A 25,586-nucleotide genomic window follows, 5' to 3' on the forward strand; every position below is an offset into this window, starting at 1 on the left:
GGCTCAGGACGTCATGGCCGCCATGACAACCATGGGCTGTCCCAAGTGATAACTGGCCCCACTCATGCCACTGGGCACACTCTAGACCTTGTGTTCTGTACAGGAGGTGGGGGGAATGTTGGTGATCTGGGACTGGAGGGGCTTTCTACCATTCTATTGTCATGGACAGATCATTTCCTGGTCAAGTTTAGACCTGCTGGAACTCAGCACCTCTGCACGGGTGGGGGACCCATTAAGGTGGTCTGCCCTGGAGGCTTATGGATCCAGATGGATTCCTGATGGCTCTTGGGGAGTTTCCTGCTGCCTTGGCAGGTGGTCTTGTCGAAGCTCTGGAATGGAGAAATGACCAGGGCAGTTGACACAATCGCTCCTAAGCATCCTGTCTCATGGAGTAGAGCTAAACCAGCCTCTTGGTTCTCTAAGGAGCTGGCAGCAATGAAGCAAACAAGATGGAGAATAGAGTGAGTGGCAGAAAACTCAGAGTGAATCAGACTGAAAACAGGCTAAAATCCACCTGAATACATACAGTATGGTGATGCACCAAAAAAAGGCTTTTTTGACAAAAACTATTGGGGCTGCACAGAATCGTTCAGCTGAGCTGTTTCGAGTGGTCAGGGATCTTGGTCTTGAGGAGAATTTAAGCCACTCAACAGCTTGCTGTGAAGAATTTGCCCAACATTTTGCTAATAAATCACTCAGATTCACTCTGACATAGATGCCAAAATTGACACAGTTCCAGTGGATGTAACCTTGGCTCCTGCTTGTCCAGTATTGATGGATACTTTTCAATTTGAGTAGCGTGATGATGTGGACAGGATCCTTGGAGAGGTGAGAGCCACTACATGCATAGAGTCACTAGAGCCTTGCCCTAGTGATTACCGTTTATACTTGTGTATAAGTCAACCTCATGTATAAGTCAAGGGAAGGTTTCAGGGTCAAAATCCTGGATTTTGATACGACCTGTGGATAAGTTGAGGGTAAAACCTAGGGGGCCATAAGGAAGGATGGACAGGGGGAAATACCACTTCCGTCCCTCCTTCTCTGGACCTCTAGGAAGCAAGTGGATTTAAATAGAGAGTTGTTTCCATAGGAAGCAAGGCCTTGCAAAAGGGACTGAAGAGATAGTTTTAAACGGAGAGTTTTCCCCATAGGAAGCAAAGGCTTGCAAAATGGACCAGGCAAGTGGATTTCAAAGGGGAGTTTTCCCCATAGGAAGCAAAGCCTTGCAAACAGACCAGGCAAGTGGATTTCAAAGGGGAGTTAGTTATTCCTATAGGAAGCAAAGGCTTGCAAACAGACTGGAGGGGGAAGGAATTCAATGGAGATTGGGGCGCCAGGCTTGCTTGCTATGGGACCTTTCTAAGCACTACTGGTGCACTGACCCTTCTATAAGTCTACCCAAGATTTTAGGGGCAATATTGGGGCATAAATTTCTCGACTTATAGTCAAATACATACGGTAATGCCTTTTTACAGCAAGGCAGAGTTCCAACATGCCTAAAAGAGGCTGTGGTAAGACCTCTTGAAAAAAACTTCCCTGGATCCTAGTGTACTAGACAATTACAGACCTTTTAATAGTCTTCTCTATAAAATATACTAATGAGCTATACAACGGCTCCTTTAATGAAACAGAATAATTACAGAAGATATTCTGGTTGTGGGAAAGCATTCTGCACATGATTAATTCAGCCTTTTCGTTTGTTTCCTAAGCCTAGAGTGGTTATAAAGTTGTGATGAATGAAGTGTGTGATCAGCCTTATCACTACTGAAAAAGAAACAAAAGACTAAGAATACTGTAGTTTTCAACTACTTTTGTACCATTTCAATGAACACTAAATCTAAGTTTTCACAGACTAAAGCCCACTTTGTCAGATTCATCATAAGTGCTTAGGACACAGTGTATTTACTAAGCACTAGGGTAACACTAATCCATCTCCTGCAATAAGTTTACAATAGCTAATCTTCAGGAGTTTGTTACATTCTTCATTTTCTTACCTTTTATATCTGAACTGCGTTGGGATGACAACCACTGCAAAACATTCACAGCTACTTGACAATTATCACCATGTATGGTGCCATTGGTTTTTAATAGCTTGCTTGTACAGTATGAGACAGCAATAGCTATCAGATGTCTTTAATTATGCATTTGGGATGGATCAATATTCTCTGGTTTTGGTGAGGTATATAATCTATAATGTTTGGTGAGGTGTTTAATCTATAATTTGTGCCTCTTTCTTCCAATTCTCTGCTAAGACCTTACCCTATCAGAGCTCATACCTTGTTCATCTGGGCTCTCCTCTTGGAGGAGATAGCTGTCTTCTCATAGAAGTCAATTAACAAGAGGACTGGTGTGATCCACCTGTGGGAGACAAGTTAACTGGGTCAGGAAACACAGCAAACAAATGCACTGAGACAACTTGGCTATTGAGAAAGACCCCTCTTCCCATCCCCATCATGTGCCTCTGAAGAGATAAGACTAAGAAGGGCTACCTACAAATATCTCAAAGTCCCAAACAGAGCTCAGCATGAGAGAAAACAATCCTTCAGACAGGGTAATTTATCCTTGTTTAGAACGGTAACTCTTCCCAGGGCACAAGAATAAAATCTTTTGGTTCCACTGTTCTTGACCCAGGATGAATTGAAATGTATTTCAAAGTTGCAAACTCAAGACCACTGACAAAAACAATTCCATTCCAGGTCAATAATGGCATCCTATCAATTGTTATGAGTTTTACTAGGTACAATTACAAAACCAGGAGCATCCTCAGGAATAACCAGGAGGAGGCAAAAGCTAAGCCAGGATGCAGCGGGGGGGGGGGGGGGGTCACTTAGGGATTCTCAATTCACACTCTGAATTGGTTTATTGCTTACTTTGGTGTCTGTACTTCTTTTTGTTCTTTGGCAGCTTGCAAGCAAGGCTGCACCACTTCCAGGAGCTTGATTAGCACATTGAGAATGCCACTTGACTCTACCACTCGAGCACATGGCAACTTCAACTCCTGCAGGTAGACAAAAGCAAACAGGTTGGCACCCATGGAAACTAGTCCAAGGACAAAATGACTATGATATTAAGGCCTTGACCAAGGTCAAAGTAGTATTTTTACTGTATAGGAGAGTGAAGAGAAGTTCAAGGTATTTAATACATCTATATACAGTGCACCTGCTTCATACGCTGGAAGCTGCGCCGGAAGGAGCAGCACTGCATGCCGGAAAAGACAATGGCACACACGCTGTGCACCGCCGTGGGCACAAGCCCCATTCACTTGAATGACGCTTGAGCATCCGCATTTTTTCCCTTACACTGGGGTTGGGGTGGGGTCTGGAAGAGATCCCCCCATAAGGGAAGGGATGACTGTAGATAGATATACACATACAGAGTCTGCCCTCCACATTTGCAGGGGTTAGGAGTGCAACAACGCCATGAAGGTGGAAAAACTGCGAATATGTAAGGGGAAATAATAGGGGAAAGAATAATAGGGGAAAGAAGCTGGGGAAAGCTGGCCAAAGCATGGGGGAAGGTGGGAGTAGCGTGCACGTGCCCTTCCTGGCTACTCCCTCGCCGCTGAGCTTTTTTCCCTGAGAGGAAAAGCCCAGGAGGCAGAGGAATGTGTGTGCGTGCCCTTCTCAGCTGTGGCGTGGACAAACTCGTGAATAATCAAATTGCAAATGTTAAACCCGCAAAAGTGGAGGTGCAATGGAATATATCCTGCTTTACTGCATGGGCAGCTTGCATGTAGCAGATGTATCAATACTGAATTTTGACTGAAAATCTCACTTGTTATATAGAATAGCCAACCCCCAAATAAATAATCTATACAGGGGTGAGGAACCTTTAACATTTCATGATGTTCCACTCCAGTACCCATCAGCCCTGCCAGCATGCCACAGATTACAGGAGCTGTAGTACAATATCTGGAGGCACATGGGTACCCACTCCATCTTCATAAAATGCAACCAAAGTGTTACCACTCTCACTTTTAGAAAATATTCTTCTGTATTGCTTTGCACTTCAAAATGTTTATGGAAAATATAAATATAGTAATACTAATACCTCAAAGAAACAAATCATTAATATTTTCTAAATAAAAACATTTTTTCATCTACCTGAATGCAGGAAGAAAGTTGGCAAGGCTTGCCCACATTGGGAAGACAGGCACTACCACAGTCCACTAAGAAAGCCCTAGATCCAGTGCTTGCCAGCCAGGTTTCAGATTGAGGGAGAGGACACCTGAAGAACCAAGGACTGTTCAGATTTTAATCTGCAGGTAGACCTCTGAAAGGTTTGCAGTAGATTGGCAAGGATTTCCCTATTGATTTACAACAGCAGGAAAACTGCTCCCCCACACTTGGCTCTAAATCACACTGCTGAATCAAAGACATCTTGGGGGCAATCCAGGTGGATTCTTCTGTGAAAAGGCTCTGAGTGCTATTCAGTTCCATATTCAAAACCATTTCCTGGGCTCAGAACTGAAAATCAACTGCTCTCAGAATTCAACATTGGCAGGTCTGGGGACCAATTTTGATCCTTGATCAAATGTTCCAATTAGGCTTAGAAAGGAAATCACTTTTCTCCATTGAAAGTAAGGCAGGTCAACTGGGAGCATCTAGTATCTGAACCAGAGGTTTACCATAAATGATTTATATTGATTGTGAAATTTAGCTACTTCAAGTATAGAACCCCGATTCTTAGTACTAAGAATATTTGGAAGAGTATTTGCAGATTTTTAAAGCAGCCCTCAAATTTCCTCCTACTAAATCAATGATGCTCCAACAGCTGGTCCTGAAGAACTTCCAGTGGATGTCTCTTCAATGGGACCTTTAGTGATGAGCAAGTTGCAAAGAACGAAAGCAGCCACAGAACAAAAAACTAGGACACTTCTAGAGTTTTAATTCCAAAAGATCTATATGAAATAATTATAACCATTTACGTTTTATATCTTGCAGAGGGGGATATAATCTAACGACTGAAACAACGTATTAACAAGAGAACTATATAGTACACATTACTATTTACTGAAATTCCATCGGTATCCAGTTCTATTCCATCCAGAAAGTGATATGGCTAATTGGCCCAGGAAAGAGAGAGTCTTCCTCTTCTTCAGTCTTACCTCAAAAAGTAATGTTAAGAGCAGGATGCGTGTGGCCAGGTTCGAGGCCTGTGGCAGGGTAGCCATCTGGCTGATCCATTCTGAGACAGTCTTTGTGTCACTTGTAGTAAGAGGCAGGGCAGCTTTAATAAGGACATCAGCAGCTTCCCACACCTGCAACAAAGGGCACATTATCAATGGAGAGAGTAGATGCCAATCAGTGAGACCATATCTCTTAGTAATTCTGAAACATTTAAGGCTTTCACTCACAAATGATTCAGAGGCTTAGAATATTAGGCCACACAAACGTTTGCTAGTAAATGAGGCAAATCAAGCTGGAGGAGAAACCCCTTGGCATATGTAAGGATGAACTGGAAGAGGACCCCAAGCTTATCAGGCACTAAATTTGTCATTTGGTTTGTGCCTTTCTTTGTATGGTGGGAAAGAGTTCACTCATGGATGGATGCCTTCTTACACCAAACTGGATATCCTAGTTCCCCCAAGCATCGAATGCCAAGAAGGAACTAGTTGTACACAGAGGCACTGAGCACATCAGGAGGAACTATGACTAACCACTATGATCCCAAATCTGCAGGACACTCACGCTTCATGAATAAAACAGCCTGCCCCTTTGTGACCCTTACATACATCCAGGGCGAGAGAACATGCAGTTGGTAGCAACATGTTGGTTCTCCCATGATTCTTTTTACTTTTCTTTACTTGTTCTCATATAGAAATGCAACTATGTACACATTATTACATGTTTACTCTACACTCAAAGCCTTTGTGTCTACCGAGCTTCCCACCATAAACAGGTGAAATATGCGCTAACAAGGTTATAGATTTTTCCTGCACAGAAACAAAACGTGTTCAAAGCTGCCCTGTCACAAAACCTACAAAGTACTCCTAATAACAAATTATATTTGCCTTCCAAGATCTCAAATCAAAGCTCAAACTCAATCCCTTACTCCAAGTTCTAACTGTGTTATCTGGTATGTCTGTTCAACTTTTCAACAGAGGTCCCGCCACGTATTTTGTACCACAATTCATTATGCTGGCCCAAAACATAATGAAGAACCCAAATTAGGGGAAGACTAAACTAGAGCAACCTTTTCCCCATTCTAGACCATATAGGATAACAACCTGTGGCTTTCCTCCCCAGGGCAAGGAAGGCACATAAAGTGTGTATCGCCTCCAACTCTTCCCACTGCAAGGAAATAGCCTTTTGGCTGAAGAGCGGGGTATAAATACTATAAATAATAATAATAAAAGGAAATCAAGTGGTCTGACAAGGTAATCTTACCTGATTCACCACTTGTTTGAGGATCATGTCTCTGTAGTCGGCCCCATTGCGTTTGATGGCAGTCATGATGAGATCACAGACACGGTACACCGTGTCTGGGAGCTCATCCAGCAGATGGAAGCAGCCAGGAAGCATTGTATCTGTAAAGCTGTGCAGTTCTTCTTGCTCCAGGGGTTCTGCATCTTGGAACTTCTCAAGGCACTTTGCTTCCTCTTCCTCCTGTTTCTCCCTGGCTTTGCGTTCTTCTTCCTCCTTTCGGCAAGCAGCTTCCTAAAGATCAGAAAAGGCTGGCTAAGCATGTGGCTTTTGCAGTGCCAGAGACTAATCTTTCCTCCACTACCCTCTTAAGCATAAGCCACAATTTTGCTATTTACAGCTGTCTCACTATTATTATTATTATTATTATTATTATTATTATGCTTTATTTATATAGCACTGTAGATTTGCACAGTGCTGTACACACAAACAATAAAATAGATACAAGTAAGCCTGTCTATGGCATACAATCTAAGAAATAGTAGCATAATACATATAAATATTACATAACAATACAGGAAAGGGTTCAATAAAACAGGCAACAAATTAAAAACATCAAATAGCAAATAACAGTCACGCAATGCCTGGGAATGCATCTCTGAACAGGATGGTCTTCAACTATTAGTGACCCACTGTCTCCAAGCTGACCTATGGATTCTCTGCAACCTTTTAAATCCCAGGACCTGCTGAAGCAGCTGTGGGCAAATGCAGCAGGTCCAGCAAAGCAATCTTTTTTTGCCCCTAGGACCTTCTAAAGATTGCAGGCTGGCAACATGTCCTCAAAATAGAAACAAAACAAAACAAAACAAAACAAAAAACCCTCAAGCCTTGAGTGGTCAAAATCTACATATAATTTTGAAAAAATTGGTATGTTAAGTAGCGTTTGGGATGCATCCTATAAAAAAAGATGACCTGCCATTCTAAGAGGGTTCTAATGGTGCTTATTCACCCTTTTGCTGGCCAGTAAAAGGGCAATGGAAGGAGTAAGACTGAGGGCCAGAAGAACACAGGATTACAGGAAGCATGTAACTCCCTTGTTGAAAGCTTCACCGTCTACTGTCCAATTTCCAGGCACAAACAGCTGGTTATGAGTTATAAGGCTGTATACTGTACGGCTGAAGTCCACACTATCTGAGCACCTTTACCACCCCACAAGCCTGCCTGAGTCTTATGGTCTTCAGGGGAGGATTTTCTCTCAATCCCACCATCCCCGCCAAGCTTGTTTGGTGAGGACATGGGAGCTGTTCCTGGTAGCTGTTCCTAGGCCATGGAATCCCCTCCCAAGGGACCTTTCATTGGTCCCCTCTCTATTCAATTTTTGCCAGCAGGCAAAGGCTTTTTAATTCAAACAGGTCTTCAGCCTTTAAGTGGTTAGAGTAGAATAATCTGCAGTGGATGGTGCTATTTTTATATGTTGTATGTATTTATTGCGCTTTTAATTGTAAAGACATAGACTTTCACAGCAGGTATCCTCTCGTAACAAATCAATAAAAACAGATCCGTGAGCCCACGTGCTGCACTTGGTCCACCCGTTACTAGGACTCTCTTTCCCAGAACCTCCCCAGTGGTCCTTCAACCCATGACATTATGAAGTCACATTATGAAGGTGTGTTACCTCTGGCGATTCTGCCCTTTGGTCCATGGGGATGTCTTGTCCCAGTGACATAGCGATGGCCCTCATCATCTGGTCTTCTTCAGACATGCTTAGATCCTGCCATACAACACAGAAACAACTCTGTCAAGTTAGTGACTGACCACCAGAAGAAACCTTCAGCCTGAAACCTGTCTGAATGAACCTTCTTTGAGTATAGTAATTCTGCAAGCTAGACACACCACAGATATATTAATTAGCTAATTTATGCGATATGCTATTTACTCCAAGAGCACCATGAGTATGTGGGGGACAGCAATACATTTCTCTGGTCTCTAAACCAACTTAGGAAAATACTCCCTATAGCTTAGTAATCTTGCTACTGTTAAATGGCCTTACCCTCACAACTCCACCCATAAGTGGTGGAGGATGTGTCAGCAAGTACTCAGTGGCTTGTTCCATGGTACTGGTGTTTAGCAAAGCCTCCATGGCATGCTCCCTTGTAAAGCCCATGTCCATCAGCTGAAAAGAGAAAGGCAGACAGCAGTTAAGAACAAAAGTAGGATGTATAGGTTGGGGACATGGTCCTTGGTGGCCCACTTTAAAGGTCTGCCACATCCGCTGTACGGGAGGACCTAGGTCCAGAATACAGGTTTTGTGTAGAAATGGAATAAAATGCTTATTTTTACCTGCTGTAGCTGCTGCTGATTCACCTGTGGTTCCCTTCGGGCACCACCCTCCTCCTGCCCTCCTTCTTCCTCACTGCGTGCTCCCTCTTTCTCTTTGCCAAGGCGCTCACGAATGACTGGCTCTCCCCGCAGGATGTGGCATAGGATGGCCAACATGGACTCTGCCATGCGTCCTCCATATACCTTCAGTGGCTTGCGGTTCCACAAGTTCTTGATGCAAGTGAAGGCTGCCTGAAGCACAGAACAGACAAGCTGATGATGAATATTTGGCATTATCCTTTGGAATGACGGAAGGCAAGGTGATGGTGGTGATGCATCACTTTGTGTGCTGGCTTAAAGCGTGTTTTCAAAACGATACAGGGATTCTCAGAATTCTGTGCACGGAACTAATTAATTAATATTGCATTTGTAGCTAATTCTGGAGCACATATGAAATCATGATGGATATAAACAAATATTAAATGCTTATATAATGCTTTGGATTCCTAAGGCAGACTTCCCCAAGCTGATGCCTTCCAGATTTTTTGGACGTCCCCTCCACCCCCCATGATTCCTCACCACTGGCCTAGTTAGATAGGGCTGATCTAAAGCAGTTCACAAACAGCTATAAAGAAGATCTAGCATGCAAGCTGGTCACCTTCATTATCTACACTGCAGAAGAACCTCTCATTTGGACAGATCAAAAATTTGCTATCAATAAATCTAAAACACTACTTCATAATGACATCCACTGGCTTACATAACTTTTATTTTCACACAGTCCTTGTTACAACCAAAAAGGAAAGAAGCCCTGGCTGCTCACCTTCTGAGTTACCACAAGGAAGCGCAGGGCACTGAACTGCAAGTAATTCTGTCCACCTGGCAACTTGGCTGGCAAGGAATGGGGAGACTCCAGCACTGTGGTAGGATTCACCATTTTCTCCACCAACATAAGCCAAGCATCCAGAAACTCTCCTGTGCCATCAGGGAGGTCTGGGTGTTCTAATCCCTCAGCAACAGGAACTTTGCCACCCATAGAGAGGGCCCAGTTGAAAGTCCTGCAAAAGGGGGTGGGGGTGGGAGAGAAACTTGTTACACACATAAACACATTTGATAAACAAAGCTACAATTTCTTAAGCATTTTGTTGCTTGAAATGGATCTGAATATTTTTCTTATAAGCATCTAAACCAATATTGGGTTCCTTCTACAGATCCCATATAGATATTTTCCCCATATTTTCTTGTGCTCCCACCACCTATTGCACACCCCTAAGTAATCACTAGCAATCCGTGTAGCCAAGCAAAGCAGCCAAGAATGTACTAAGAATGTAGCTAAGAATGTATTAGCTGCTCATCCACACTTTCAACATCAGAATTCCTTCTTTTTCCTTATTTATTTTATTTTTAATACTTTATTAAATTTTAAAGCATAAGATCAAACAATTCCTTCTCTTTTCAGAAGCTACAAATTCTACTTTCAGTCTTTTAAGGCTAGGGGGGGAAGTGTAGCATGTAACTTACTCAAAGAGTGCATTGTGACCACCAGAGCACAGGAATTTTTGTAGCATGAGGTGGTAGGGGTATTTTCTCTCATCAAATAGCATTGGTGAGGTGAAGCCCACAGAACAAATGAAAAAAGTCAACCTAGAAGAAAATAGGGTTTAGTTAGCCAAGCCCTAAACTGAGATGATCCTGCAAAACCATTCCTCACACTTCAAAAAAAAGAAGTAACACAGATCCTCCTACCTACAAGTCCAGAGCAAAAATTACAGTAGGCAAGACTCACCGGAAGCGGGGTGTGGGTGTATAAGGTGGGGGCTGCCAGGAAAGTCCCTTTGTGAGGAGCTTGGTCAGTGCTGATGCTGTTGAGCGTGCAGCTGGTGTGGGAGCAGTAGTAGTGCTGGCAGCATGGTGGCTCCGGCGTTGTCGTACCGGGGAACCCACACACAGCTTTACCAGCAACCCAAACAGCTCAGCCAAGGCACGGCCTAACCTAGAGGAGGCTAAGAGAGAAAGGTGAATGAGAGTGCAAATGACTATCAGGCACCTCCCTATCTGATTTATGACCCAAATGCCACTCCCACAATCTCTCTTTTTAACAGCTCCCAATGGTCTTATTCTCTCACCTGACAGGAGAGGCTTGATCTGCTTGATCCTGGCTGCCATGGCTGGGGTGATCTTTGACTTCCCCTTGGGGTCAGAGGAACTAGGCTCATCTGTTTCCATTGGTGCCAGTGTATCACCATCTAGACCAATTCCTTCTAGCAGACCTTGAGCAGAAGACTCTATGGTCCCAGCTGCCACAGCTTCTGGTTCACTATCTGCAGGAAAAAGATGTGTTACATTAGCAACCTTGGATACTGGCGTTTATGTGTCAAGTCCACATAAAAACATGGTTTTTCCAATCTATTTCCACATAATCCTACTCAGAGGAACTCCAGGTCCATCAATCGAAATACCCAATGGAAAGATAGTAGACAGAAACATCACTGAGGAAAATACAACGAAATAGAAACCTTGCATAATATATTTTTTTTCTTTTAAGTTGTCTGAATAAAGGTATCACTGCTATGAGGCTTTTGGATATTGTTGTATTTTGCTGCACACATTGCCAATCTGGCTATCCCTCAATATGATTACTAAGGAAAGTAGAAGATTTTTCAGGCTAGTTTAAAAGTTAGAATATGGCAGTGATGGTGAACCTATGGCACGCGTGCCAGGGGTGGCACTCAGAGCCTTCTCTGTGGGCACATGTGCCATCGCCCCAGCACAGAGTTTGCCAGAGTTTGTTACTAGAAAGCCAGAGGGACATGGCATTTTGCAACAAATAAGTGGGTTTTGGGTTGCAGTTTGGGCACTTGGCCTCTAAAAGGTTCACCATCACTGGAATATGGTAACATCTTACATCACCATCAGCCTGGATGAAGCACTTCTGAGTTAAGATTCTAGCAGAGGCTTTCCGTGCAACTTCTGTTTGATCTCTAAAACATTTGATATAGTTAAAGACAATACGGTTTGAAATCTTTGCTCACTAGTGCTGAAACTGGTTAAATAACTTGTCAAGCATAATAACTGTCTCATGGCTGCACAGAATATCAACAAGATCTGATAAGCTTTTATGTTCTGACACTCAGAAGGTGGGGCCAGACTACAACAGAGCCCTTCTCTGTCAACTTCAACCATGTGCACCTTGCACTCCAGAGGAACCATGAAATCAAAGTTCCTCAAGATATTGTAGAAATTCATTCATCAAGAGGAAACATATGAATCCTACTTCTCAGTCATACCTGCTTTTTTGGCTCCCTGGGGAGCATTGGGAGCTGCTTTCTCTTCTTTCGGCACCAGTTTCTGCATATCAGCCTGGCCAAATTCACAACCTGAAGGCAAACTGCAAATACGGAAAGAGAAGACACAACAGGCACTCATCTAGCAGGACACACTAGCTTCCATCATCACAAAAGGCAATATATTCAAGCAAACTGAAGCAAAGGAATGAAATACTGTGAAGTGGAAGACTTTCATGGCTGGCATCCATCGTTTTTGGTGGGTTTTTCAGGCTACGTTGTCATGTTCTAGAATCTAGAAGAATGTATTCCTGACGTTTTGTCAGCATCTGTGGCTAGCATCTTCAGAGAACATGGCCACATAGCCTGAAAAACTCACAAAAAACTATGAATGAAATACTCTTCAAGCCACACATAACAGGACACACAGGGACTAAATATCCCAGTAAGTGCCAAGAGCTTTTTATGACTTGTATGCTAGTTGAGGCCTTCTCCACGTTCCCATCTGGCTTCCTGCCATTCCCTTTTATGTCCTTGATAAATTTAAGCCCCACCAAGATTTTGAATTGACTGGAAAAGCCAGGCAAGAGAAGCCAAACAATTGCTGGGCATTTTGCAAAGCCACCTGATACACACAGGAAATGGATCACAGGTCAGTTTTCCTATCATTCCAAAGCTCTTCCAAAGCAAGTGGCTCAAAGGAAACATAATGGAAAAGGGAGAGGACATTCCCTCATTGCTTTTCAAGCTCCTTTGCTTGCCTAGGGGAGATGAACAAAGGGTTTCTACTTTGCCACATTGCATCATACAATATTATGTGCACTGCTTTGAATTCTGACCCATTTACCAAAGAAAATCACTGAGACGGTCACATTTGAACAAACCACTGAGCAGTAATTTAAGCTCCTAGCCCATCTCTGTCCTGACCTTTTTTGTGATTTACATTATGATCTAGAAATCAACCGACTTGCTGTCCATCCCCACCCAGCAAGGAAGATGATGAAACTATCTACCACCACAAAGGAAAACCTTTCAGATTCCAGATGTTCCATACCTGTTTGGTGTGCATAGTGACAGCAGTACAGTACTTTCCCATACCAATGAACAATACAGCTGGCTTAGCTTGCTCAGCACACTCAGGCCCAACTGTGATCCCCACTGGTTTACTGAGATAGCTCTGATTTCACTCTGTAAGGAAAGAAAAAGACAGCATGCTTCTGAGTGGTCAAGCTAGGCTCTGCTGGCAGAGTGTAGCAGCCAGATCAGGCGTAGAAATAAGAGGGCAGGAAAAGAGCTCTTACTTGTCCTACCCGGCAGGTGTGCACAAACATCATGATATAAGCATGAGCAGCAGTCAGAGCATGGAGCAAGGGCGTGGCCTGAGCTGAGAGGGTAGCATCAGCCACATTGCCAGCACATGCCAACTCTCGTAGCAGGACTGAACCACCAGGGGCCTCAATAGGCCGGTGTAGAGGCTCCAGGGAAGAAAGGATGGAATCCAGTTGAAGCAGCCCTTCCTGCAGAACCTTTGGCTCATGGGAGAGTGTCTAGGACAGAGAAGATAAGACAGTACCATCCATCAAATGAAGCACAGAAAGTGTAGATCTCTACCTCAAAAATACCCACCTCAGCAAGCTCTTGTTCAGGATGTTCAGTTAAAAGTAGTGGTCTATGGCTTATTGAACACCTAACCACACACAAAAGGCACTCATTTCTCTCTCACACAGAAGATTCTGGAAGACTTTCTGGGAGTTGCGGCTATGATTGAAAGCCTTTCTGTTGACTTCAGATTCAAAACCAGCAGCTGGTATCAAGGATAATATTTTTCCATTAACCAAACAAGCATCTTTGTACACCTGGACCCCCCTCTGGCCTATGAGTATGCCACAAGAAACACGTATGCATGCGTACACATACATAAAGATGCACATCCTCCAAACCAGAACCCATCACCAGACACAGATTGGCCTGGGGAGGTAGAAAGGGGGAATACTGAATCAGCTCAGTGGTAAGTCAGGGGACATGGTTTTGGTCACTTCTGAGGGAAAAGGGAATACCATTCTCTGCAATGACCAAAACACAACATACACAGGTGTACACTGGACTGCATATGCCACTAACAGGATGCCAACTTTAGTCGACCACGACCACCAGCAGGAGACTACAACTTACTTAAGTTTTCCAGCTGCCTGTTCCGGCTGACAGATATTAAACTACTGCTGCTCAGAATACAGCAGCTCTGAGTTATAAAATATATTCTGTGAGGGAGTGGATCTCCAGATGCCCCTGCCACATCAGGCTATTTGACAGATGATGTTTTTGGTTCCTTCCAACCCATCTGATCATAGAGAAGCAGTGACTGCACTTGCAGAGAAATGACTCCACTTAATAAAAAAAACAGTGCTATGCAGAGTGCATTCACTAGGGCTCCCCCAGAGAGGCCCATTCGCATCACATGCCCAATACAATAATCAAAATCCAATGGTGGACTATTGAACTGAGTAAGGAAAACAAACTCAAGTTCACAACTCAAAGCAAGTTATGTAAAGTCATCAAATTTTATTAGCAGCATCCCTCAAATTGTCAAAGCAAAGCTGACATTCCTGAGCAGAAATCAGCTCTGTGCAAGCATGTAAACAGAAACAAGTTGAAAAGCACCAAAATCTGTAATACAGCATTTAGCTCCAAACATCACTGGAGGAACATACCTGATAGGGAAGAACACGAAATGGAAGCATTGGGTGGGAAGGAAGGAAGAATAGTAGAGGCATATGGAATGAACTGGGCATAAAAGTGGACACACCCTCTGACAGAAACACTGGTAAGAACAATAAGACCCAACTCAATGGGCATCATTATAATGTCCACTATATCTATTTACAGGCATCAAACCAACATTAAGAAGCTGAGCAAGCCCTTATACAAGGAACCCAAGGAATATAGAGGCCATGGGCAGTGAGCACTAAGAGATGCTAACATAATCTACTCAGCACTAAATGTTCAAAGTTCCAAAATATTTGTTTCTAACTGCAAACAGACCAAGCTCTCTCCTCCAATACAGACATCTTGGCTACATAAATTGGGGCACATTACAAAGGACTGCTGCTACTACTACCCAGCTCTCCACCCACATAAATCCCTCTCAAGCTGATGAATATGGCCTGTGGAGGCCCAGGAATCAGGTAAGGCACTCTGCCACCAGTCAGGCATTGTGACTATTATATGTTTCATCTTAAGTGAAAAACCAGGTTCCAACATAAGTGGAGACCAAGGCAGATATTCATTTCATTGGACACACCAAGGAAAGTATAAGATTTGTTACAGATAGCAATCTTTACTGTTCTCCTTCATGTGGTTTCTTACTCTGAACACTGTTCTGCACTAAGTTTGTAACTGATGCTAACATTTTATGCCAAAATACCTCATAATTTGGATTTATTTAAAACATTTCAGAAGTTTCAAAAAAAATTTACATATTAATTTTTGAAATATATTTTGTACAAAATCTTTTAATTTTCATATGTAATTTTTTAAAACCAGATAGGTGAATCACCGGCACTCACTTGCTGTGCCAGGGCTATCAAATTTACAGAATTGTGGACCTTCACATGCTATCCATGCAACCCTCATGAATAGTTTGAAGAAAGGCAGCAGGCTGAGTCTGACCAGCAGTGTAAAATATTATCAATTGCTGACTGCTGCTTGCTGTGCTCTGCAGCTCAGTCTTCACAAGCAGTTCCTGATACCTTTGTGATTTCACATTACACCACCTAGCAGGGTATTATAACAGAATGAACATATATTCTGCTACTCAGCATCACTGGATAACAATTTCACCATCATTACATGGGAATGTGTTTGCTATTTTGTTGAAAGTATGGTGCTGATTTAAAAACAAAAACGTTGGCAATGTTTATGTGGAGGAAACCACCTTGATCTGTTGTGCTACTTGAAATTACTAATATTTTTGGTACTGTTGCTAAAATTACAATGAACTGGTTAGTTTTGTTTCCTTAACTTTCTCTCTCGCAGATGATGCAACATTTACTCAGTTACTAGGGGAGGTATCTGAGGAGTAATATTATGATTGGCAGAGGAGCTGTGTATGTAACATTGAACAAATGGGAGTGCTCACTGCCTTTTGCTTTATATGTCCTTAAACACTATTAGTAACACCACTAGCAGCAGCATAAAGGCCAGTATTCTGGAGGGATAGATTACAGACTTTGGCTATGTCTAGAAACAGTCTTTGATCTAAACCACTTCACTACATTCTTGATGTGTGTAGAGTCTAAAGAATTATGGAAGTGAACTCTAATTCATTTGCTCTTACTCCAGGTATTTCCGGCTTTAAGCCCCAACAATGTAAACAGATGGTCAATCAAATTAAGCCCTAAGAGAATTTTCATAGTGTTGTCAAGATCTATGCTGATATTAGAGAATAAATACTGTATATGCCTGACACTGCAGAGCAGTTACGACATGGAAGAATCTTCACAGCACTCTATTCACAGCCTCCCTTCAGAAGCTACATTCTTGTCTCTTTCAAATACAATACTTTCATCATAAAAGCCTATGATTACAGCAAAGCGTAACTTTTCTGACTAAAAAAATAAACATTCTGTAGCAACTTAGCCCCAGTTCCACAACCACAAAAGCTGGATTTTAGTTAGTATCAATTATGCAATTCACACAAATTTGTATGACCTTGACGTTTTATTGTTGCATACGAACATCCTCTGCTTCCAAACGTCAGCCATAACAGCCAAAAGCTGTTCTGCTCCCTGAAAACTTTATTTCTTTCACTTCTGGCCTGTTTCACAGGACCCAGGAACATGAATGTGCAAGCAGAAAAAAGTATAAATTTGTTTTGATTTTTTTAAATCCCAAAATATTTTTTGAAAAAAGAACCCCTGAGACTAAGAAATAGAATTCTGCAACTATTAGAACATTCTGTAAATTTTCTGTACTCCCAGAAAATAGCAAAATGTTCAGTCTCACTATGGCATGATCATCTTGGCTATGATGGCATATGTATTACAACTCACTCCTCCTTTTTTGCTTTTAAAATCTAAACTTCTCAAAATTGGACAGCTGTATGATTCCATTCAGTGACAGAGACATACTGCCTGCTCCTTCTATAGCATTATATGTGGGAAACCTCTGCATGTGAAGGCAATGTAGGCAACAAAGATTCGTCTCCTCAAACTACAGTCCCCAAATGCACAATGGCTAATAGGACACCTTGTTAGTTATATTTTATGGTCAAAAGAAATTTCTAGCTAATGTATCTTGGAGGCTGAGAGTAGCTGGGAGTTAAGAGCAGGATTTCCAGAGGTTTGTGTGTACTTCCAACTTGATGGCAGTAATAATTACCTTCTGGAAAGGGAAATGTTGTATTCTCCTCCTTACCAATATGGATTTGCAGACTCCAGCCACAGCTTGGCATGCTGCTGAGGTGGGGAAATCTATAGGCAGATTGGGCAGGCCCAAGATGGTGACTAGAGGCAGCAAGCCCTTCTGATTCACAAACTCCTGACAATGGTCATCTGTTGTATTGTTGCTAAGGATTGATTCCACAAATTTCATCTGGAAAAAGACAAAAAATATATATGTATGAAGGAACGGAATTAGAAACATTTCTTTAAACTACAAAAGGTTGTGTAAATTACCACAAGATAAAAAAGCACAGAAAAACATGAAGTGTTGTGAACTCATTAGAAAAAAAATATCATTAGCAGATTCTACAATATGCCCTGAAATTATATTTCAAGTAATAGAAGCTTTATGACCAAAGGGAGAAAGATTTGTTGGAAATTTCCTAAGACTTAAAAGACAATTTATAAAGCAAATTCTTTCTCAACATTTTTGGTTTCATATAAGTACACCTCCTCTCCAATACAAACAATCAACAAAACCAACACTGTAGTATCCTTCATCAGAACCATTAGAAAGATGAAAATCACACTTTTGACCTCCTACATTTAACATTACTACAAAAGGAAAATTTATAAGATCTTCTTGCTTTAGAAAATGTGTTTACAGATAAAATAACGACATACAACAAATGGTTCCTGGAAGCAATAATGACAAAACCCTGGCTGCAAGATCCAGTCATCTCATTACAGTAACATGGCACAGGAGGAAAAGAGACAAAGAGGGTTCCAACCTACAAGGCTTGAAGCACCAGGTCTCTGTAGACATGGTGGAGCCAACTGTGCCAAGCTATGCCTCAAGCACCACTCATTGTTAGAGAACTTACCACGTTAAGGATGTAGTCCATGAGTGGGATCGGTATCCGTTCTTCTGTCCCGACCACCCTGGAAAGTTTTTGAAAAGCATGTCAACTTAAGCATCCAAATATTTTAATAAAGTCTTCTAGTTACTTGTTTGTAGATGGCAAAAATGGAAGCTTAGAGCACAGCACAGCCCCCAAATCAAATGTTTAGTCAATTTACAAGACACTTACTTCCAAAATCTCTGCTCACCTTTTTAAATCTGAATAGCTACATGTACAATCTCCAGCTCTTGCATCTTAGAATGCACAGAAAACCAGGTTTCCCAAAGAAGTAAGCTTAAAGAATGGGAGTACCACTGTTTATCCTGCCTCCTCCAACAACAAAAAAATCGGGAAAGCGGCCTAGCGCCAGGACTGCGGCAAAATTGAGTCGAATCCAGTCCACGATCCATCAGGGTGACAACAGACACCAGCATCAGGAGGAAAAAAACAGAAAACGACCTGAGGAGGAAAGCAATGCTGCCCATTTTGGCCGCTGGCCTTGAATTGGATTAAAGATGGGAATGTGGCAGGGGCCATGAATGGTCGACTGCCAGGCGCCATGGAGTTCTGCAGCAAAATGGAGCTGGGGAAAAAGAGAGGAGGAGGGCGAAGAACTGGGCAGTGACGTAAAGAGCATGCTCAGTGAGAGTTTGGTCAGGGATGTAAGAGAAGTCGGACACAGACTAGGAGGAGCCAACCAGAATGTGGGGCGGGTGGGTGGGGGAAGTAGAGGATATTGGGCCCTCTCCAGTCCCATCAGGCACCTGCCACATGGCAGCAGGCAAGCCAAAAGGAAATCCGGCCCTGCAAGTTTGGCCAGAAGAAACATGGCCGCTTCCCTGGAGCTATGAGCAAGTTTAACTGTTTCTAATCCTCATGCACACAGGCCCGACTTCTACTCTCAGCCAACGCAATATAAAGACATTAAAAGCATAATTTAAACCAGCCTTCTATGTAAACAGAAATCTTCAGTCCAGTAAATAGCTCAGCCCAGAATATCTTAAGACAGCACACTGCCTGTAAACCAGAACTGCCAGAGCAAACCTTTTAGCCCATTAGTAAGTGTTCTACTCTGCCTCCCTCCACCCGCCGTCATGCCACCTCATGGCCAGCTGGCTCTAAATGTAAGATGGCAGCTTCCCCTCTGCCATTTCCCCCTTGGCAGGACCACACAATGCAGCACATGCAAATATGCACGCACACACATACAGTACCACAGAGCCAGGACTTGATGGGGTTAAGAAACCCCATAGACAGGAAACATCAGAGTTCAGAAGTTTACAAAGAAACAGCTGGCAGGCACTCAGAAGCTGGAGCAAAGCTTGCCAAGGAAATTCTGAGCCAGAAGAGTCTCTGAGCAAGGCCTTCCATGCAGCTAGGATCAGGGTGCCAGGGAGCAGGCACAGCTCTGCCAAAAATGCTTAAAGCAGCCCTCTGTCCCACATGTAGTCCTGTCCTTTGATGGCCCAGTAGGGGGTTTCTTGTCCTGAGAACTAGACTGTTCACTGTTCAGGCCCTGTCCTAGGAATTTTGTAGTGGCTCATAGAAACCCTGGAAGCAACATACACACTGGGTGTGCAAGCAAATTTACCAAGGTCTTAGCCTTCTATTTAGCATACTGTCAGTAAGGTAATCCGAGTTCACAAAAACTCAGCTAGACCTCCCTAGGGCTAACATATCCTTACAGTGCACACATTATATATGACACTAGTATCCAGAAACAGACTTTTGGGGAAAATATATTTTCCTCAGCACCTGCATGAAGAGGGTACAAATCAAAGGAGAGTAATAGATGCTATATGTATTTCCTTCGTTGTATGCTCTACTGAATTTATTAGTCCCTACTTCCATGTAAGACTGCATGGTTATAGGAGAGGCCTTTTTTTCAGCCAGGAAGTAAAATGGAATGTCAACTTCTGTTTTTAATTTCTGATTGGGAAAAAACACATTTAATCTAAGCCTAAAATGCCTTTTGTCCTGATATTCCCAGAAATGCCTCTTCAAAAATATCCATGAAGAAAAATCTACTAGGGCAGCTATTCCCTTTATTGCAATGTTGTCAGATATTGCTGAACTGCACCTCCTATCAGTTTTCATAATTGCTTGTGTTGATTAAGACTGATGGGAGCTGCAGTTCAACATTTTGGAAGCCACACATTCCCATCTCTTCTTCACTGGGACAGTAAAAGCAATGCATTTGAGGAACTACTTCTGGCTAGGCAGCCATCTCCAAGCCAAAACAACATGGACAAAAGAATTAGGTTAGAAAGTGAACTTTGCAATACCACAGTTTGTCACACTAAAATCCAGTCTACCCTACAAAATTACTTTGGACACTAAAAGCTAATCCAAACAGTAGATATTACAAACTTTCTGAAAAATGTTAAGCCTTCAGGAAGACAAGCCCCTGGCTCTTGCTCTCTGAACAAAAAACAGCACTAAAAGGGGCAGAAAATCTTGGCTGACAACTAAGATTCTTGGATTCCTATGGCTTGCTATCATTTTAACAGACACAATGATTCAACATTTGGAATGCTGCATTTTACAAGTACTTTACTTGTTTCCTATACTTTTAAGAAATAAGTTGTTAATGTTGCATGCCACTAAAAAGAGTAACTTGTTCCATTAACTGTTACTATTGAGTTGCCTGTTTGCTTTTAAAGACACTTAAATAAAGAAAAGAAACTAAGAGTGTATCCGCTCTACACAATTATAACCATTTCATACAATTTTATCAGCCATGGTTTTGGTTTGAAGTCTGGTGAGTTACCTGCTCTTCAGCAGAGAATTCAGTGCAATTCACCAAACAACAAATTCTGGGATCCCAGCAGGTGGAAGCCAAGGCAATTAAAATGAAATTCAAATGCTATAATTGTATAATGTTGTAATTACATCCCTAGTCACAATATGGCCAAGAACATTTTAATTTAAACCAAATAGAATGAGCTGATCAACTTTGTCACGAAGTCTTCTTCAACATTTACTCAATAAAAGAGAACATATATGACATTAGCAATGTATAGTAAGTAAAACACAGACAAAATAATATATGTTAATATACAAATAGGCCTGTATATGCTTACTTCCAGTAAGAAGTATTCAGAGACCTTTTAAATGGTAAATTTCACACAGCTGATTGGCAATAAAATTATGCTGACAGCACTAACTTAAATAACCCTTGTACTGTTCATGTAGCAAGGAATAGCCATCAGGTTATCTCATGCCCTCATGTCTTACTGTTAACATACTTACATAGGTCTTAGGGCAGTTTGTATTTATATCGTTCATGCCATTTCTTTATTTCTCTGTGTAAATAGACACCATCATATATGCTTTTCAAACACCTTTCCCACAACCTTAAAGGCTCAGATAGGAAAGTCATTAAAAATGAATAATCAAGTGACTGTGGAATATCAAGCCCTACAATCTCCTGTATCCTGTCCAGTGTGTTGAATCACTACCTTCTCCACCTAAGTCATTCAATGGAGTGACAGTTTATTTTATCACATACAGATTTTATTTTTTTTACAAGCACCTGCTTTATTAAATGAAGCCTAAATGCTACTTCCAATTCAGTCATCCCCCAACCCTTTATGGTGACACTAAGTTTCTGGAGGAAAAAAGTCTGCACTACACATGCACAACTCATAGTGTTTTAACACAGTGGTTCTCAAACGGTGGAATGGGACCCTCCCGGGAGGCACAAGAGTTACTCGTGGGGAAGAGGTGAGACCTGGAGGCCCTGATTCCTTCTCCTCCTCTTCCCAAACTGTTTTTTTGTCCTGGAGGGGAAGAGAAAGGCAAGGTGGGTGCTTGGAGCCTCTGCCTGAGGGAGGAGGGGGAGCGTTATTTCCTTATAAGGAGTTAAAATATGAATTTACATGAATGTGTGAGCATAAATACACACACTGAACAAATTATTTTTATTCATATACTATGTCAAGAGGGCCACCATGTCTGCGTGCAAATGTAAAGGGGATCACAAGAGTAAAAAGCTTGACACTTGCTGTTTTAACGTATCTTGCTGTGTACAATGTACTGGCCAGCCAATAACGTAACAGCTGTTCAATCCGTGAATCACCATATTTTCTACTGCGCCTAACAACACCCACAGGAATGAAATTCATGGGGCCCAAGATCCAAAGGGTTGCTCAGGGTTCCTCAGAAGGTCCTGAGCCAGCTCTGCTGCAATCTGATTTTGAGGGAGCAAACTCTTAATTTATCCCACCCCTCTGCTACAGCACCAACTGCTTTGAGATTTCATAGTTTCAAAATCAGTCACCATGCAGCATGATGTATTGCTGTTTGAGGAAAAACAAAAGCTGATGCCCTCTTGGATTCACAGAACTAGCTTCATGGGTTATTTGGAAACTCAGTATATTTTTCAAACAGAGGATGGCTGCCCAGATTCATTGTCAAAGACCCATCCACCTGCTTCCAGTTTGGTAGCATTCATCAGCTGTTAAAAGTGAATAAACAGAAGCATGGGGAAAAAGGAAGAGCCTGCTGTGTCTTGCCCTTTTTGTAAGGCACACAGTCACTTGACACAAACACAGGAACACTGTGATGTTACTTACTGCTGGCTGGATTCCGCTTCACTCTGCTGTGTTGCATTGAAGCTCTGCATGGCTTGTACTTCCTCCTCCTCTTCATCCTCACTGGAAGCCTCCTCAGCCGCATGGGTGGAGCGAGGCGGAGGAGCAGTAGCTGTTCCATCAGCCTTTTGAATAGAGGGCTTCTGGCAGATGTACTTGGGGTCTCGGCCTAGGTTGCAGATCTCTTCTAGTAACTGCAGAAAATTGTACAGCCATGTTTGCACAGAAGACATTCTACACACACACATGCTGCATACTATGTTAAAAACCTAACTTAGAAACAAGATAAACTTCTGGGAGTGATGGGGAGAGAATTAACAGAAAATAAGGCAGCAGTGTAGTGTGCAGCCTGGGAATCTACCATGATGAAGAGGTATAAAATACAGAACTACAATGAGGGGAGCATCTTGCTTTTTTCCTACCTTAATTATGGCTGTGGTAGCATCTGTCTTAAGTGTAGGCTGGTGCCTCATGAGCTCATCCACAGCACTTCCAAGATTGGAGGCGGTGTCCCCTAAAATGAAAACCGGGGGTAGATATATAAGCTATAAACATTCCTACAGAAATGTGCATTAAATCTATCGATTGTTTTTGTACGTTATTTCCCACTTTCCCCCCAAAATGGGATACAACGTGGCCTACAAATACAAATTAAAAATACAATTAAAAACATACAAAATGGAAATGAAATTGAAGAGCCCCGGTGCTGTAGTGGTTAAATGCCTGTACTGCAGCCACTCACTCAAATCATAAGGTTGCGAGATCAATACGAGCCAGGGGCTCAGGCTCGACTCAGGCTTGCATCCTTCCAAGGTCACTAAAATGAATATCCAGCTTGTTGGGGGCAATTAGCTTATAGTTGTAAACCGTTTAGAAACTGCTTAGGCAGCATGAAGCGATATATAAATGAAGCTGCTATTGCTATAATTAAACTAGTATAATATTAAAACAGATCAATTACTAAATGAATAAAATACAGTTTAAAAGATAAAAGCACTTAAAGACAGTACATATTAGAATCATAGAATCATAGAGTTGGAAGAGACCACAAGGGCCATCCAGTCCAACCCCCTGCCATGCAGGAAATCACAATCAAAGCATCCCCGACAGATGGCCATCCAGCCTCTGCTTGAAGACCTCCAAGGAAGGAGACTCCACTACACTCCGAGGAAGTGTGTTCCACTGTCGAACAGCCCTTACTGTCAGGAAGTTCCTCCTAATGTTGAGGTGGAATCTTTTTTCCTGTAGTTTGCATCCATTGCTCCGGGTCCTGTTCTCTGGAGCAGCAGAAAACAAGCTTGCTCCCTCCTCAATATGACATCCCTTCAAATATTTAAACAGGGCTATCATATCACCTCTTAACCTTCTCTTCTCCAGTTACACATACTGTTACACATACTAAAAACACATTAAAACAATAAAAATAAAATTATATACACCACAGAGCATTAAGAGCCCAACCTCAACCATCTGTAAATGCCTGATGACACAAAAATGTTTAAACTTGCCACTGGAAGGACAGCAATGATGGAGCCATTCTGGCCTCTCTAGAACCAAGTCATTTAGGGCTTTTGAGTCAAAACCAGTACTTTAAATTGTGCCTGAAAATGGCTCATAGGTAACAATTAATTCTGTACAATCAATATCTGTAACTGAATATTTAAGGTTACTTTTCTAAAAGAAAGCTCAGTGTTGCCAGATAAGGAGCAAAGGAGCTGCAGGGATAGAGAAAGCATTGAACAGTATGTGACTATGGTATCTCAAGGACTCCCTCTCTGAACTAAACTCTCTCATTCATTTCACTTGATATCTGAAGTGCAGCTGATTCCATCCTCATCTGAAGTATAGTAGATGGAAATTCAGAATAGCACTATTTTGACTGTGACATAAAGGCATAAAATGTCTATCCTAAAGAGATCTGTATGTCTACCATGAGCCTTCCAAAGACTTTAGGGAAAGACTTTGGTCTGAATCAGTTGTATGTTGTGCTTTAGAAGTTTTTGAATAGTATCTCTATAGTTTCTAGTTCTGCTTTTTTGCACATTTTAGAACTAACCCATGTTAAGCATCACTGATAGAAAGACAGGATATAAATAAATACATTTACTGAAAGGGTTTTCCTGTTAGTCTGCAGCAGAAACAAAGTTGTGTAGCATTTTAAATCAGAATGGGCAACTTGAGTGATTACAGGGCCTTTAAAGACTAACAAGTTTAATACATGAGAAGCTCTTAGAGATTGTAGTCTACGTCTTTAAAAGTTCAATAATAATTAATAATTTGTTTTATTTATATACCGCTATTCCAAAGATCATAGTGGTGAACAGCAAGTAAGCATCTCATCTCATGAAGCAGAATGTAATTCATTTTTGGCCTTTAAGATGCCATAAGACTTTGGTTTTCTTGTAGCAGACCATCGTTTCCCCTTCCTTGAGAAATTTATTAAAAGCACTTTATTTATAAGAGAATGCATCAAGATATTTATATCTCCTTTAATATTAAAAACATGGATGTACAAGGCAGCAAGAGCTATCAGACAATCATGACTGCACAGAGGAATTACAAGGTTACACTGAAAGACAATCCTTTCCTCTTGCCCCATCATATTTCCTTTTTCTCTAATATGTTTATTGACAAACACAACATTCATAAAACAGTGACCCATCTCTCAAGTCCTTTTTGCAGTTTCTTCCACTTTTGTTTGTCACCAAGATTCCAAATATCCTATTATGACCTTCCTAAGTTA

The 25,586-nt window shown here is 41.9% G+C and overlaps 1 protein-coding gene across 9 annotated transcripts in view; it reads right to left on the reverse strand.

The window, feature by feature from the left end:
- Positions 1 to 25,586, reverse strand: part of HUWE1 (HECT, UBA and WWE domain containing E3 ubiquitin protein ligase 1) — a 129,775-nt gene that overhangs the window by 49,423 nt on the left and 54,766 nt on the right. For 8 of the 9 annotated variants that reach the window (XM_042451569.1, XM_042451567.1, XM_042451570.1 and 5 more), the window contains 18 exons: positions 23,266 to 23,357; positions 22,826 to 23,037; positions 18,231 to 18,288; positions 17,381 to 17,557; positions 13,270 to 13,515; positions 13,023 to 13,156; positions 11,972 to 12,072; positions 10,811 to 11,005; positions 10,471 to 10,687; positions 10,206 to 10,328; positions 9,508 to 9,742; positions 8,706 to 8,936; positions 8,416 to 8,538; positions 8,041 to 8,136; positions 6,390 to 6,659; positions 5,108 to 5,260; positions 2,871 to 2,998; positions 2,277 to 2,358 (listed from right to left, as the gene is read on the reverse strand). In XM_042451569.1, the coding sequence (XP_042307503.1) occupies positions 2,277 to 2,358; positions 2,871 to 2,998; positions 5,108 to 5,260; positions 6,390 to 6,659; positions 8,041 to 8,136; positions 8,416 to 8,538; positions 8,706 to 8,936; positions 9,508 to 9,742; positions 10,206 to 10,328; positions 10,471 to 10,687; positions 10,811 to 11,005; positions 11,972 to 12,072; positions 13,023 to 13,156; positions 13,270 to 13,515; positions 17,381 to 17,557; positions 18,231 to 18,288; positions 22,826 to 23,037; positions 23,266 to 23,357 (2,873 nt within the window). Of the gene's footprint in view, positions 1 to 2,276; positions 2,359 to 2,870; positions 2,999 to 5,107; positions 5,261 to 6,389; positions 6,660 to 8,040; positions 8,137 to 8,415; positions 8,539 to 8,705; positions 8,937 to 9,507; positions 9,743 to 10,205; positions 10,329 to 10,470; positions 10,688 to 10,810; positions 11,006 to 11,971; positions 12,073 to 13,022; positions 13,157 to 13,269; positions 13,516 to 17,380; positions 17,558 to 18,230; positions 18,289 to 18,456; positions 18,760 to 22,825; positions 23,038 to 23,265; positions 23,358 to 25,586 lie in introns of those variants that run through there. The other variant, XM_042451572.1, reaches the window with a different exon arrangement.

Source organism: Sceloporus undulatus, chromosome 2 (genome assembly GCF_019175285.1).
Source record: "Sceloporus undulatus isolate JIND9_A2432 ecotype Alabama chromosome 2, SceUnd_v1.1, whole genome shotgun sequence".
NCBI classification, from domain to species: domain Eukaryota; kingdom Metazoa; phylum Chordata; class Lepidosauria; order Squamata; family Phrynosomatidae; genus Sceloporus; species Sceloporus undulatus.